General features: G+C 40.2%; 1 protein-coding gene across 2 annotated transcripts in view; it reads right to left on the bottom strand.

Annotated features, from left to right (window-relative positions):
- Positions 1-15,935, bottom strand: part of polr3a (polymerase (RNA) III (DNA directed) polypeptide A) — a 66,800-nt gene that overhangs the window by 20,467 nt on the left and 30,398 nt on the right. Inside the window, exons 18-24 of one of the 2 annotated variants that reach the window (XM_061909770.1) lie at positions 15,186-15,304; positions 14,917-15,054; positions 9,342-9,512; positions 8,834-8,947; positions 1,649-1,684; positions 1,313-1,399; positions 1,163-1,245 (exon numbers count right to left, since the gene is read on the bottom strand). In XM_061909770.1, the coding sequence (XP_061765754.1) occupies positions 1,163-1,245; positions 1,313-1,399; positions 1,649-1,684; positions 8,834-8,947; positions 9,342-9,512; positions 14,917-15,054; positions 15,186-15,304 (748 nt within the window). The remainder of the gene's footprint in view (positions 1-1,162; positions 1,246-1,312; positions 1,400-1,648; positions 1,685-8,833; positions 8,948-9,341; positions 9,513-14,916; positions 15,055-15,185; positions 15,305-15,935) is intronic. The other variant, XM_061909771.1, reaches the window with a different exon arrangement.

The following is a 15,935-nucleotide window of genomic DNA, read 5'->3' as shown; positions in this document are numbered from 1 at the left end:
ACCAACCTCGTCACGTCCGTTGTGTCCTGAACAAGACACTTCACCCTTGCTCCTGATGGGTGCTGGTTGGCGCCTTGCATGGCAGCTCCCTCCATCAGTGTGTGAATGTGTGTGTGAATGGGTAAATGTGGAAGAAGTGTCAAAGCGCTTTGAGTACCTTGAAGGTAGAAAAGCGCTATACAAGTACAACCCATTTATCATTTATATTATACACGCACGCACGTTTTGGGGGGGGGGGGTTTCATAAAGAAATACAATCATGTGTGCTTATAGACTGTATCCCTGCAGACTGTATTGATCTATATTGATATATAATGTATATATTGTGTTTTTTATGTTGATTTGATATAAAAAAAAAATATATATATATATTTTTTATTTCTTGGCCCGATGGTTGGGGACCACTGATATAGAACATGCTATACGTTTACCAAACAATCTGTCACTCCTAATCAATAAATCCCATGAAATCTTAGACGTCCAGTCTCTTACGTGAATGAGCTAAATTATATTATTTGATATTTTACAGTAATGTGTTAATAATTTCACACATAAGTCGCTCCTGAATAATAGTCGCATCCCTGGCCAAACTATGAAAAGAACTGCGACTTATAGTCCGGTAAATACTGTAATCGTTACATTTTTCCCGCATGGATGCTGCAATAGGGCGCACAAGAGCGGTGGTATTTGTGTGTCATGATCTGTGTGGTGGCAACACTAAGAGATTTTATTTATTAATTTTTAATTTATTTATGTCGATGTTGTGCATTTTTTAGAAAATACAGTGAAGATCATGAGCAGCAAAAACATTGCTTAATTGATTTATTTTGCGTAAAATACGCATTTAGGCTATAAAGTGTGTTTCATCTCATAACTCGATCAACCTAATTGATAATTTTATCAATAAAATAATCGATAGCTAAAGCCCAATGTGGTTTATCATTAGGACCTGGCATTAGCCATTCTATGACAATGCAAAGATGCCTTGCCCTGGCCCACCTCTCTCAATCAGGCCAAAAAATTGATAACCTGGACATAAATCAAAGCATGTAGCCAAGCCAAAACGTGCCAGTCTTAAAGTGAGCAGTGGGCCCAAGAACGGCGCGATTGGCCGAGCGAGTGTGCGTAGACAAATTAAAGTACTTTAGAGCTGGTCTGCTACCTCATGTACTTGTCCCTGCAGGTTTCCAGGAACTTCTTCAGCTGGGTGGGTGTAATGCGGTCCAGCTGATAGAGGACTTTAGGCTGCCGGGAGTCACATCAGTTTCAGACAAAGCAGGCTGGTGACGAAAGTGTGTGTGGCGTGTCTAACCTCGCTAGTGCCGTTGTCATTGATGCCGTATTTGTCTCTGGTCTTCTTGATTCTCTCCGAGATGCTCCTGATGAACTTCCTTATCTCCTGTCGTTGGCCAGAGATGAAGAGTTAGCAAGCGCGAAGCCTTAAACGTGAGAGTAAACTGCATGCAGCTAAGGAAAACACAACCAACCATTCATGCGCTGGGAATTTAGCGCTAAGGTTTGTTGATACGGAGCAAAACTATTGACTCCTTTAAGATATTGTTAATTGAACAAACAAGCCATAATCTTGTCACTGCATTCAACTCGTTAATCATATCCAACCACGTCCCAGCATGCTTAGCAACTATACCTCCAGGTACTTCTCTGAGCCCGTGTCAGTTAGTGCCTACACAAAGAACCATCAGGAATTACCATACAAATGTATAAAACTAAGTCATCACATTATAGTACTATCTAGCCGGCCTTTGTCGGTCCTGAAAAAAAGTGTCTGAATAAGTTCCCTCTTTCTTTTGTGGACTAAATTACCCCTATACTGTTACGATTAAGCGAATAAGACAGAACTAGCAGGAACGCACACACAAATTGAATGATTGTGTTTCCTCAAATAGAGATGTTGCTGTGAGACCGTGCTGACATTTTTATTCAGCCGCTTGCTACTTTTAAACTCATGAGTTCTTGGAAAGTCGATTCGTCTAAGTGCTTCTTCTGAGCCCTCTCGTTTGTGAATCATCAACCTGTGGCCTGCCAGACTTACGACAAACTATTAATAACCATCTGAGGCATACATCATTTCCAGCAATAGAGTAGCAAAAAAATAAAAAAGTCCTCATGAGTTAAGAATATTAAACATTTTTTTAGATTCATATATTTTTCAACTTTTTTTGATCAAATATCTCAATATTCATTTCCAAATACAAAACATGTCATGTTATATTTTCCTTTATGAATCAGGGATCCCAGTGGAATATTAACTGGGGATCAGGGCCCGTTTGGGGGTTCAGGCACTGCCGCGGAAGGTGAGGAGGTTTTCCAATTTTTAAGATGGTTTAGAATGCATGTCCTACATAAAAATTCTGTAAAAATGCAATTGAAAGAAAATAACCCTAGACTAGTGTTTTCATAAGGGGTGTAACGGTACACAAAAATTTCGGTTCGGTACGTACCTCGGATTAGAGGTCACGGTACTGTTCATTTTCGGTACAGTAAGAAATCAACAAAATAGAAATTTTTGGGTTATTTATTTACCAAATTTGTAAACAATGGCGTTATCCTTTTAACATTGGGAACACTATAATAATTCTGCCCACGTTAATCCACATTAAACTGCCTCAAGTTGTTGCTTCGATTAAATAAAATGAAAAAATCTTTCTTCTACATATAAAAAGTTTAACATTAAACAGTTTCCATTGAAACTGTTTAATCTCAACTCATCATGCTTAATTTATTACAGCATTTGGGAAGCCTGTAGTTTACTTTTTTTATGTAAATGTTGTATTTTTATCAACATGTGATAGCAGGGACCCTGCTATTCAAAACTAGGCTGCTACATTACTAATGATTCATGTAACTATAGCTGAAAATAGTACAATTGCAATAGGAGAGACTATTCATCCCTAAACACAATGGAGTTCAATGAAATAACAGACAGACAGACAGACAGGGCTTTGCTACCCCTAAAACACGCACGCACGCACGCACGCACGCACGCACGCACGCACGCACGCACGCACGCACGCACGCACGCACGCACGCACGCACGCACGCACGCACGCACGCACGCACGCACGCACGCACGCACGCACGCACGCACGCACGCAGAAGGGTCATGTTTGTAGCGCAATCGAAAATAATGTATTGATAATGACTGTTATTAGACATCAGCATAGCCATTAGGGACATAACATTTGTAATCTCTCCCGTCCAAAGGCAAAACCCAGTAACTCAATTTTGGTCAAAACTGAGCTGATTATAATTTTGGAGTTCCTAGGTGATATGCTTTACATTAGTGTATGCGATATTGTAATTTGTTCCGTAAGTAAGCTGTTACGCGCATGGCAGGACCTAGCAACTACCACATTAACTGCGTAGATACAACAGAAAAACCCAGTATCTCAAGGGACCAATCGGAGCTTCTTTGTCAGTCGCCTTATTGTCTTTAATGAGACATTTGCACGAACCTGATTATGTGATATTATGGCACGAGGGGATATTTGGAAGATTGGCCCAGGACGTTGCAAGCACCTTCATTAAATGTATTGTTCTGTGTAACTGTGGAGGTCAAAATAAATACTGGACGCTGTACACAGCTCTTGCCCAATGTGCAAACGCAGAATGTGATAAAATATCTGGAGAAAGGGCACACGTTCATGAGAGAAGATTCAATCCATGGCTCAATCGGCAAGAAAATGAAAGCTCAAGAAAACATTTATACGTTTGATGACTTTGCAAATCTTTGTAAGACAGCATCAAGATAGATTGGTTTTCCTTTGTTTTCTCAAGATCAGCTAGAAGTGAGTTACTAGGTTTTGCCTTTGGACGGGAGATCTGTGCCGATATTACAGCGGACATCACGTCAGTTTGACGCTAAATGCACTAGTCCTCATAGGAAATTGTATTTTTCTGGCAAAACACTTGTGCTTTGTCCGTAAAAAGCAACCAAAACTGGAAGTTCTTAAGTGGGGCTTTAAGGCCGTAATTTTCGCAAAATCCACAAAATTACTTTTAATGCTTTTACATGCCCTGCGGAAAACCTGCATAAAATCCCTAACTCTTCCGGGCTACATTATACACCCCCGCTCCCCCCAACATCGCCCACCTCAACCGACGCACACGGGGAGGGGGAGTGTATAATGTAGCCCGGAAGAGTTAGGGATACATGGGATTCTGAGTATTTGTTTTGTTGTGTTTATGTTGTGATACAGTGCGGATGTTCTCCCGAAATGTGTTTGTCATTCTTCTTTTGTGTGGGTTCACAGTGTGGCGCATATTAGTAAGTGTTAGAGATGCGCGGTTTGCGGTCTCATTCGCAGAGTCCGTGGATAAACCGCGCGTCGGGCGGGGGACATGACGAAAAAATTGATTTTAGATTGATTCGGGCAAGTGGCGGTTGAACCATTTGGAAATATTTAATATACATTTTTCAGGGATCGGCAACCTTCACCACTCGAAGAGCCGTTTTGACCCTTGTCTCAAAGTAAAAAAAACAATAGAAGCCGCAAACATACTCGTAAATATCTGCTGGCGGTCATCCAGACTACAAGGTTGAGGGCGTGCTATGAAGCCTTTGACTTTAAGGCCTTCTACATCATGTACAAACTGCTTGCCAGTCCAGCAAAATGTTGTATGTGGCTTCCGTAGACACACGCACACGACTGCAAGGCATACTGGGTGACACAGAGTACACTGATGGTTGTGATATAAACAAATGTAATACTCTTACTAATATGCGCCACACTGTGAAGCCCCACCAAACAAAAATGACAAACACATTTCGGGAGAACATCCTCACAGTAACACAACATAAACGCAAAACAACAAATACCCAGAATCCTTTGTATCCATGACTATCCCGACTATATTATACACCCCACTTGCACCAGTGCGTCCGTAATGTGGGCAGGGTTGGGGGCGCAGGAGGTGTAAAATATAGTCAGGAAGAGTCATTGATGCAAAGGGTTCTGGGTATTTGTTGTGATGCGTTTATGTCGTGTTACTGTGAGGATGTTCTCCAGAAACGTGTTCGTCATTTTTGTTTGGTGTGGCTTCACAGTGTGGTCCATATTAAAGTGTTAAAGTTGTTTATATCATAACCTTCAGTGTACTCTGTGTCACCCAGTATGCCTTTCAAATCTTGTACGTTTATCTGCCCAAGTTGCATACAACATGTTGCCGGATTGGCAAGCAGGTTGTGCATGTTGTAGGAGGTGTCAAAGACAATAGCTCCACAGCACGCACTTATTTTCGTTATCTGGATGAGTACCAGCAAATATTAGCGAGAATGGTTGTGGCTCCCATTGTCTTCGTTACTCTGTGAAACGGTTCAACAAAGCTCTTTGAGAGGTAAATATTGCCGACCCCTGATATATAACAACGGGCGGGTGGCGGGCGGTTGCGGTTTTGACACAATGTTGATTCGGGTGGATGAAGACTTTAGTGATGCGGTTGCGGATGATATAATTGCCTATCCGCGCATCTCTAGTAAGCGTGTTAAAGTTGTTTACATCACAACCCTCAGTGTAACCTGTTTGGCTGTTGAACAAGTATGCCTTGCAGTCATTTGAGCGTGATAACGGCAGCCGCACACTACATGTGACCCGCCAGCACTCTGTTAGCATGGTATGCGGACGCACGCGACGGCATGTTCTAGAGAGCGTTAATGATAATGTCATCACCGCACCCCCTCAATATTGTTGTCCGGATGGAAATCTGAGAATATTGTCCTCGGGAGATTTCAAGGAGAGGCATTGAAATCCGGCAACCTCCCGGAAAAATGGGGGGGGGGTCGGCAAGTATGCAGCTGAGCCACATCAGAGTGATCAAAGAGCCGCATGCGGTTCCGAAGCCGCGGGTTGCCGACCCCTGGACTAGGAAGAAGCAAAGCTTATTTAATCCGACCCCTTTTCATATCATAGCATTTTTATCCCATGTCCATGTCCTTGTTGAGGACTGGAAAGCAGTATCAACAGCTAAGAGCAAATGGACTCTGTGAGTAACCTCTGTAACATATCTGCCACAAAGCAAAGCCATAACCACAAGCTAAGGATAAAATGTCTGGAATTACTGGTTAAATTGGTCATTTAAAAAGGTTGGCAAGGACCAGTGGCGCTCTTATAAAGAGTGTTTTGACCTTTTTATTGTAGCAAACAAAATACAAGCCAGGATGATTGTGCCCGCTTTTCTGAGTTTATTGAGCCCCAAGACTCTCTGATTGGGAAACATAACATATTGAGAAACAGGTGCTGTGTTAACAAATTAGTAATCTTCCCAACCACTGGTGGTTTCTGAAAGACTTTGATTTCACAAGCGACATCCAGAAGAGGAGACATCTGTTGCCATGCTTGTCGCAGCTTTGCGCGCACTGGCTGAACATTGTAAATGTGGGAACACTCTCAGTAATGTGTTAAGGGACCGGCTTGTGTGTGGTTTGAAAATGAAGCAGCTCAAAAGACTTGACACTTGAAATGGCCATTATCATTGAGTGTATCCATGGTAACGGTCTCCAAAGAAGCCCAACAATTGCATTTTCACATCGTGTGTAGAAGTAGCAACAAAAATCAAAATGTTCAAGGGGCATCTTTTCGCTGTGGTAAAACTGGTCATCTGGCTTCTTCATGCTGGATAAAAATATGGATTGCTGTAAATGTGGTCGACGAGGTCATGTAGAGAGAGCGTGCGAAAGTAAAAAAAGAAAAAAAAGGGCCCAGTACTGTCAATAGAAAAAACAACACAATACAAACTAAAACAGAACTAAAAATGTACAAAGGAGAGCAGCAGTTATACTTCAGAAGAAGACATGTTTACTGCAGTAAGTAAGTACTATACATGTCCTGACTGTAAGACAAGCCTCACATGGCTTTTGGACCAAAGTCCACTTGGAAGGACAGTAATTGACTATGCAAATAGACACAGGATCTAAGCCATCATTGCAGGGTTTCCTACACATTAATTTATTTGTGGCAGCCCGTCACGAAAGAATTACGGCCGCCACAAATAAAAAATAAAAATTTCGGCTTTTGACTCGCTCAACCGCTCATAAAAGCAATGGGACTCTGTCTGTGAATGGAGCTTGTAGTTACATATTATATAAATATGTAAATATTATATAAATATGTATATCAATATGTACATAAAGTGTTGTATTTCTATTCCAACTCCTCGTTCTTCTTGGTCATCGCCGCCGCCAGACCCCCATTGAATGTGCCCGAGTGTCTCCACATTTTACCGGCGATGACAGACATGGCACAGAGATGTATGGATAACCTGCAGATGCATTTGCAACGATAAAGTCAACGAAATCACAAAGGTAAGTTTTGTTGATGTTGTTGACTTATGTGCTAATCAGACATATTTGGTCGCGGCGTGACTGCCAGCTAATCGATGCTAACATGCTATTTAGGCTAGCTATATGTACATTTGAAACTATATTGTTTCCTTCCACTCACATTTAATGCAAAAAAAACACTTACCAATCGACGGATTTAAGTTGCTCCAGTGTCACAAGATGCAAAAGTCCTCATCGTTTGGTCCGCACATTTTACCGGCGATGCTAACGCAGCTATTCGGCCATGCTATGGGCCACTTCATTAGGTACACCCATGCTACGTCTGAATAGCGTCAATAGCTATTCGCTCAATAGCTTCAGTTTCTTCTTCAACTTCATTTTCGCTATCTGCCTCCGTACTCCAACCATCCGTTTCAATACATGCGTAATCTGTTGAATCGCTTAAGCCGCTGAAATCCGAGTCTGAATCCGAGCTAATGTCGCTATATTTTGCTGTGCTATTCGCCATTGTTTGTTTACAATGGCAGCATTGTATGACGTCACACTAGGAAAATAGACAGTGGCTTCGAGAGAGCGAAAATCAAGCACTTTAAAGCTTTTTTTAAGGATATTCCGGGACGGGTAAAATTTTGAAAAAAACTTCAAATAAATAAGCCACTGAGAACTGATTTTTATTGGTTTTAACCCTTTTGAAATTGTGATAATGTTCCCCTTTAAGCAATAGTTTAAATGACATCCACCTGGAGTGTAAATAAAATAATCAACTTTATGAACTGAAGTGTTTATTTCTTCTGTCCCTCGGACATAATGTATGGTGTATTAGGAGAAAGACATGAACAAAACGGGAAAAAACTAAATACATCAACACGGCAGTTTTCCGTCAGTTGAAAGCTCTAAATGTCAGTTTAGATCATTTTTCCATTAATCGTCCAGCATTATCCATCCATCCATCCATTTTCTACCGCTTATTCCCTTTCGGGGTTGCGGGGGGCGCTGGCGCCTATCTCAGCTACAATCAGGCGGAAGGCGGGGTACACCCTGGACAAGTCGCCACCTCATCGCAGGGCCAACACAGATAGACAGACAACATTCACACTCACATTCACACACTAGGGCCAATTTAGTGTTGCCAATCAACCTATCCCCAGGTGCATTATTATGGCTTCAAATACAGGAAAGAAAGAATCCATTAAATTTTGTCCAGAACAAACTTAAAAGCATTAGCGTTTGACATTTTCCTTCATTTCCCAGGATTGACTGCAAGAGCTGTCACACTTGTCGGTGAAAAGTGCAAATCAAAGGCGTAAAATGTAACTTTAAAGAAGTCTGCCCCCTAGTTTCTGTATTTATATCGGTTTTCCTCCAAGCAAAATAGTCCAAACAAGACAAAGTAGGTCAAAGGTAAAGCAGAAATATTTTTCTCTCTAAGTGGAGCAATCTTAACATGTTATTTCCCATGAGTTAGTAGTACTCTTATTGAGTAATAGTCATATTAGTTATCAGTAATGGATAGCATGTCATAAATGTATGTACCTCCAAGAAGCTGTCTCTGCAACACATGAAGTCGGCTTTCTTCATGATGTCGTCTGACGTGAGAACCAGCTCGCTCTGGCTGAGCGCCGGCTCGTTCGGGCAAGTGAAAACGGCCTGGGGGAATAGAAAAGATCCAAAGGAATTAATGGAAAACTAGTGGCGAATGTGTGTGTGTGTGTGTGTGTGCTTGTGCGCTCACACAGGCCTTTCAATCCACAACAACATTAGTGGACACATTCATGGACTCCTGTCTCTATTTCACCTTTAACTTACCTTCTTTAATTCCCATCAGAAGCTCCTTCATGTGTGAGTGTGAAGGAGTTGTGCTCTACAAAACGTAATGGTGTACAAGCAGATCCCATCTTGTCTTTAATGGAGTATGACAAAGCCGTAATTATCACACTCAAAAGAATGAACGCGAGGCTTTGTACGCTGGTGACAGACTGTTGAGTCATCCCCGACCACGGCACTACTTCTAACGGGAAAACTATATCCAAGTGTCCCTCACCCGAATATTGTCCAGGACCCTCTTGAACTCCAGCGGCTCGTCCTTGCCTTCCATGGCGGCGGGGTCCAGGCCGTCGCCGCCATAAATGAACTGGATGATGTCGCCTGTGGAGCTTCGAACCGTGAGGTCGTACTGCGAGCACAGGTCCTCCAGCGACTTCACCAGACGCCTCTGTCAGCAAATGAATAGGATTATTTCATGAAGGAATCTTGCACTTCAGTTTTGATTGGCCTTTGCTAGAGTGCCAGCTTGAAATAGTTAGCGGGCCACCTCTCTTTGAATTTGAAATTAAATGTACGATTTAAAACAGCTGGCAAAGTCAACTTTTAATTGCTTCAAAAAATTTTACTTTACCATAAATGTGTCCCAACTGTGCTGAACCGAGCTTTAATTTGGCTTCATTGTTTTTACTACAAGATCAAAATCCATTTAATTGTTCTATTTATAATTTATAATCAAACTAAATATACCAACGGGTTTGTGGTACTCACTGGGCTTATTAGGGGACCTATTGCATTTTTCACCAATTACCAATTTAAAAAAATATGGCTCTCCATGTACCACCATTATGGCCAACATAAAAACACAGTAGCATAGTAGGCCCAAGTATCCATTAAAAACAAGGCAGAGGTTTTAATAAACAAATATACCGGTATTTAATATTTTTGGCCACTGTAACGTGACACATAGTTTGATCAGTAACACTGTGCTTAAATATCGAAAAAAAAAAACACTGCACTTTAAAAAAGTGATTATTTGGCGTACCACTAGATAGAGACCGTGTACCACAAATTGAGAATCACTGACCGGGGGTGCTCAAGTTCATGCCAACCCATGTGTGCTGGTATGACAATAAAGTTTCTAGAAATAATTTTAATCTTATAGCATTGTTATAGTTGTTTAGTTTAGTGAGAAATCCCACTTTACTCGTGTTTCTGGATTTTAACTCTGTCCTGTTAGCCAAACACAGTGTTTATCTAATTTTTTCTGTTGCGCCCCCAACCCCAAGAAAATATTTAACATTTGGTGCCATAACTATAAATAGTATCATTTATCCATAAATTTTAATAAGTACACCGCTGCATAAAACTGCATCATATTTATATCATATTTACCGTATTTTTCGGACTGTAAGTCGCAGTTTTTTTCATAGTTTGGCCAGGGGTGCGACTTATACTCAGGAATGACTCGTGTGAAATTTTTAACACATTACCGTAAAATATCAAATAATATTATTTAGCTCATTCACGTAAGAGACTAGACGTATAAGATTTCATGGTATTTAGCAATTAGGAGTGACAGATTGTTTGGTAAAGGTATAGCATGTTCTATATGTTATAGTTATTTGAATGACTCTTACCATAATATGTTACGTTAACATAGCAGGCACCTTCTCAGTTGGTTATTTATGCCTCATATAACGTACACTTATTCAACCTGTTGTTCACTATTCTTTATTTAATTTTAAATTGCCTTTCAAATGTCTATTCTTGGTGTTGGGTTTTACCAAATAAATTTCCCCCCAAAATGCGACTTATATGTTTTTTTTCTTTATGTTATGCATTTTCGGTAGGTGCGACTTATACCTTGAAAAATACGGTACATAAAACAACATTGAAATGTAGATTAACTTACAACAAACAACTTTTTTAACAACGTGTATAGTAACACAACATATTTAAATTGCATCAATTTGCCTGAAATTCCAAAATATGTTCTTATTTAAACCACATTTGTTTGACTGACTTGAACCAGCAGGTACCAAAGAGTAAGAAAAGTTGGTTGAGCATAATTTTGCAAAAAAAACAAAAAACGGCAGATATTATGTCTCCTAATAGGTGCCATTTTGGGGTCCTTCCATAACAGTACCAGTATGTAGAAGCACAGTATATTTGACTACGGTAGCCGTAATGCGCAAATGGAAAAAGATAATAAAACATTTTGGCAGACTTTTGAGCATTCTCAATAAAACATCCAAGTTTTGAGATTGCTTGCTAGCGTAATTTCTTACATGCAATCAACACTTATCTACTGGTCACACTTATTACACCATGTACCAAGTAACATTACTGTAAATTCCAGACTACAAGCCGCTACTTCTTTCAAATTCCAACACTACCTGCAGCTTAAAAGAAGGGGCAGCTAATTCGTCTTTGATGATGGCCATGATAAAAATTATTAAAATTAAAAATTTAAAAAACAAGCTGAACCACAAAGAGAGTGTTTTATTGTTTGTGCTGCGTTGCCATCTTTTTTAAGGAATTCACTCACTGCAGGTGCTGCATGTCCTTCCATTTAGTGCTTTCAACAACCGGAAGTAGCGGGCCGTTCCGTCTTCTAATCGTCCATTTGGTTGCTACTCGTATGAATTCTTCCTTCATCACTCCAAACACAATGAAAGTTTGACAGTGTAATCAAAACTGTTGATACTAAACTGTCCCATGCATGATGTCTGTAGGAATGTTTTCTTGCATATTTCTACTTGCTATCGTAATGTAATGACTCTTGTGTTGTTAGCATTAGCTAATTTGGTAAAACATTTACAAGCGTTTGTGTTAGTATTACAAACCCTGTTTCCATATGAGTTGGGAAATTGTGTTAGATGTAAATATAAACGGAATACAATGATTTGCAAATCATTTTCAACCCATATTCAGTTGAATATGCTACAAAGACAACATATTTGATGTTCAAACTGGTAAACTTTTTTTTTTTTTTTTTTACAAATAATCATTAACTTTAGAATTTGATGCCAGCAACACGTGACAAAGAAGTTGGGAAAGGTGGCAATAAATACTGATAAAGTTGAGGAATGCTTATCAAACACTTATTTGGAACATCTCAGAGGTGTGCAGGATAATTGGGAACAGGTGGGTGCCATGATTGGGTATAAAAACAGCTTCCCAAAAAATGCTCAGTCTTTAACAAGAAAAAATGGGGCGAGGTACACCCCTTTGTCCACAACTGCATGAGCAAATAGTCAAACAGTTTAAAAACAACGTTTCTCAAAGTGCAATTGCAAGAAATTTAGGGATTTCAACATCTACGGTCCATAATATCATCAAAAGGTTCAGAGAATCTGGAGAAATCACTCCACGTAAGCGGCATGGCCGGAAACCAACATTGAATGACCGTGACCTTCCATCCCTCAGACGGCAGTGTAACAAAAACCCACATCAATCGCTAAAGGATATCACCACATGGGCTCAGGAACACTTCAGAAAACCACTGTCACTAAATAAGGTTTGTCGCTACACCTGTAAGTACCAAGTTAAAGCGCTACTATGCAAAGCGAAAGCCATTCACCAACAACACCCAGAAGTGCTGCCGGCTTCTCTGGGCCCGAGATCATCTAAGACAGTGGTTCCTAACCTTTTTTCAGTGATGTACCCCCTGTGAACATTTTTTAATTCAAGTACCCCCTAATCAGAGCAAAGCATTTTTGGTTAAAACAAAAGAGATAAAAAAGTAAAATACAGCACTATGTCATCAGTTTCTGATTTATTAAATTGTATAACAGTTAAAAATATTGCTCATTTGTAGTGGTCTTTCTTGAACTATTTGGAAAAGAGATATAAAAATAACTAAAAACTTGTTGAAAAATAAATAAGTGATTCAATTATAAATAAAGATTTCTACACATAGAAGTAATCATCAACTTAAAGTGTCCTCTTTGGGGATTGTATCAATATTTATGGAACATGTCCACAAAAAATCTAACTGTCAACACTGAATATTGCATTGTTGTATTTTTTTTTCACAGTTTATAAACTTAGATTCATATTTTGTTGAAGTATTATTCAATATATATATATATATATTTTTTTTTTTTTTGAATTGTTGCTATTTTTAGATTATTTAAAAAAAATCTCACATACCCCTTGGCATACCTTCAAGTACCCCCAGGGGTACGTATACCCCCATTTGAGAACCACTGATCTAAGATGGACTGATGCAAAGTGGAAAAGTGTTCTGTGGTCTGACGAGTGCACATTTCAAATTGTATTTGGAACTATTCCACATCGTGTCATCCGGACCAAAGGGGAAGCGAACCATCCAGACTGTTATTGATGCAAAGTTCAAAAGCCAGCATCTGTGATGGTATGGGGGTGCATTACTGCCCAAGGCATGGGTAACTTAAACATATGTGAAGGCACCATTAATGCTGAAAGGTACATACAGGTTTTGGAACAACACATGCTGCCATTTAAGCGCCGTCTTTTTCATGGATGCTCCTGATTATTTCAGCAAGACAATGCCAAGCCACATTCAGCACGTTTTACAACAGCGTGGCAAGAATGGGAAAGAATTCCACTTTCCTCAGTTCCCAAATGTTTATTGAGTGTTGTTAAACGAAAAGGTGATGTAACACAGTGGTGAACATGCCCTTTCCCAACTACTTTGCCAAGTGGTGCAGCCATTAAATTCTAAGTTAATTATTTGCAAAAAAAAAAAATCACGTTTATGAGTTTCAACATCCAATATATTGTCTTTGTAGTACATTCAATTGAATATGGGTTGAAAAGGATTTGCAAATCATTGTATTCCGTTTATATTTACATCTAACACAATTTCCCAACTCATATGGAAACGGAGTTTGTACTAACTTATAACGGCATTCATTTTGTATATCTAGTTTCGCAACGTATATATCTGTAGCTTATAGTGTGGTGCGGCTAATATATGGAAAAAGATTTTTGTTTTCTAATATTTAGTGGGTGCAGTTCATATCCCGGTGTGCTCTATAACCCGGAAAATACGATACTTTGAGATTGGTAAACACAACCAATAATAATAGTTCTATTTGGCGCACCAGGTTGTTAGGTACACTTTTTGAAAAAGAGGAAAGGATTTTAAGTACAACTTAGGTCTGGAAAAAAATTTTTATTTGGTATTATAACTAAGACTGGAGTGAAGAGAGACAATCTCAGCACAGTTATGTTACCTAGATTATTGTTCTGATTTTATTCTATTTTTTTAAATATAACATTTTTTTGTTGAATCTGTGGAATGTATGGAACATTGTGTTGGCATGAAAGCCATGTGGCAATATCTCATCCATCCATCCATTTTCTACCGCTTATTCCCATTGGGGTTGTGGGGGGCGCTGGTGCCTATCTCAGCTACAAGGCGGTGTACACCCTGGACAAGTCGCCACCTCATCACAGGGCCAACACAGATAGACAGACAACATTCACACTCACATTCACACACTAGGGCCAATTTAGTGTTGCCAATCAACCTATCCCCAGGTGCATGTCTTTGGAAGTGGGAGGAAGCCAGGGTACGCGGAGGGAACCCACGCATTCACAGGGGAGGACATGCAAACTCTACACAGAAAGATCCCCAGCCCGTGATTGAACCCTGACTACTCAGAACTTTCGTATTGTGAGGCAGATGGACTAACCCCTTTCCCACCGTGAAGCCCGGCAATATCTCATGTAGTTGCTAATTCAATGCTAAAAACTCACTCCTGTTACTTTCTGTCCTATTACTCAAATTAATCATCTTTAGTTTAGCAACCTTGAAATAAAAGTTGCTCGAGATTCCTAAAAGTTGTGGAACACTAAACTACCTGCATGTATCCGGTCTCTGCAGTTTTCACAGCAGTGTCCACCAGTCCCTCGCGGCCAGCCATAGTGTGGAAGAAAAACTCTGTGGGCGTCAGGCCCGAGTAGAAGCTGTCAGCTACAAAGCCTTTGGCCGCAGGCAACTGCAGAAATTTAAACAAGAGTCACCAGGCAGGAATAAAGATACAACACCAGGAAGATTTTGATTGATGCACTGTTTTGTTTACAAAAGCAAGAAATATTATCATAAAAATGGGCTAGGAGGAACTCTTACTTTTGAATGCTTTTCAAAGTGAGGCAGGGAGCGATTTTCAAAACCATCAGGCACTCGGGAGCCACTTATGGCTTGCTGTCCGACACATGCAATCATCTGTGATATATTTATAAAAGATCCTGCATGTACAAGAGAGAGACATCAGAAGAAAAGTAATGACAAAAACTGAATAATGGACACAGTCATCCTTTTGATACATGAAATACTTCTACTGTGTTTTGCAACAAGACCAACATAAACAAACAACGCAAATAATATTAAAATATCCAATTTCAAACATTCATTTTGTTTTGAACTTTCCAAAGCAAAAATGTAGCTCCACATTTCTTTTGCATAACAGCATGGCCTAACCAAGCATTGAATGACTTTGTGTGTGATGGGGTGCCCTGCCGTACTTGCCAACCCTCCCGGATTTTCTGGAAGACTCTAGAAATTCAGCGCCTCTCCCGAAAAACTCCCGGGACAAATTTTCTCCCGAAATTCAGGCGGAGCTGGAGGCCACGCCCCCTCCAGCTCCATGCGGACCTGAGTGAGGACAGCCTGTTTTCACGTCCGGTTTCCCACAATATAAACAGCGTGCCTGCCCAATGACGTTATAATTGCAGAATGATCGAGGGAAAGTTCTTGGTTTCTTATGTGGGTTTATTGTAAGGCAGTTTCATTAACATCCTCCCAGCGCGGTATCAACACACAACAACAGGAGTCGAGTTTTCGTCTAACGTAAAGCAGTTCGTCTGACATAAACAGCAA

This window comes from Nerophis ophidion, linkage group LG08, assembly GCF_033978795.1.
Source record: "Nerophis ophidion isolate RoL-2023_Sa linkage group LG08, RoL_Noph_v1.0, whole genome shotgun sequence".
In the NCBI taxonomy this organism is placed as follows: domain Eukaryota; kingdom Metazoa; phylum Chordata; class Actinopteri; order Syngnathiformes; family Syngnathidae; genus Nerophis; species Nerophis ophidion.
Note: the sequence above shows the minus strand (reverse complement) of the source record. Positions and strands in the feature narration are given on the sequence as shown.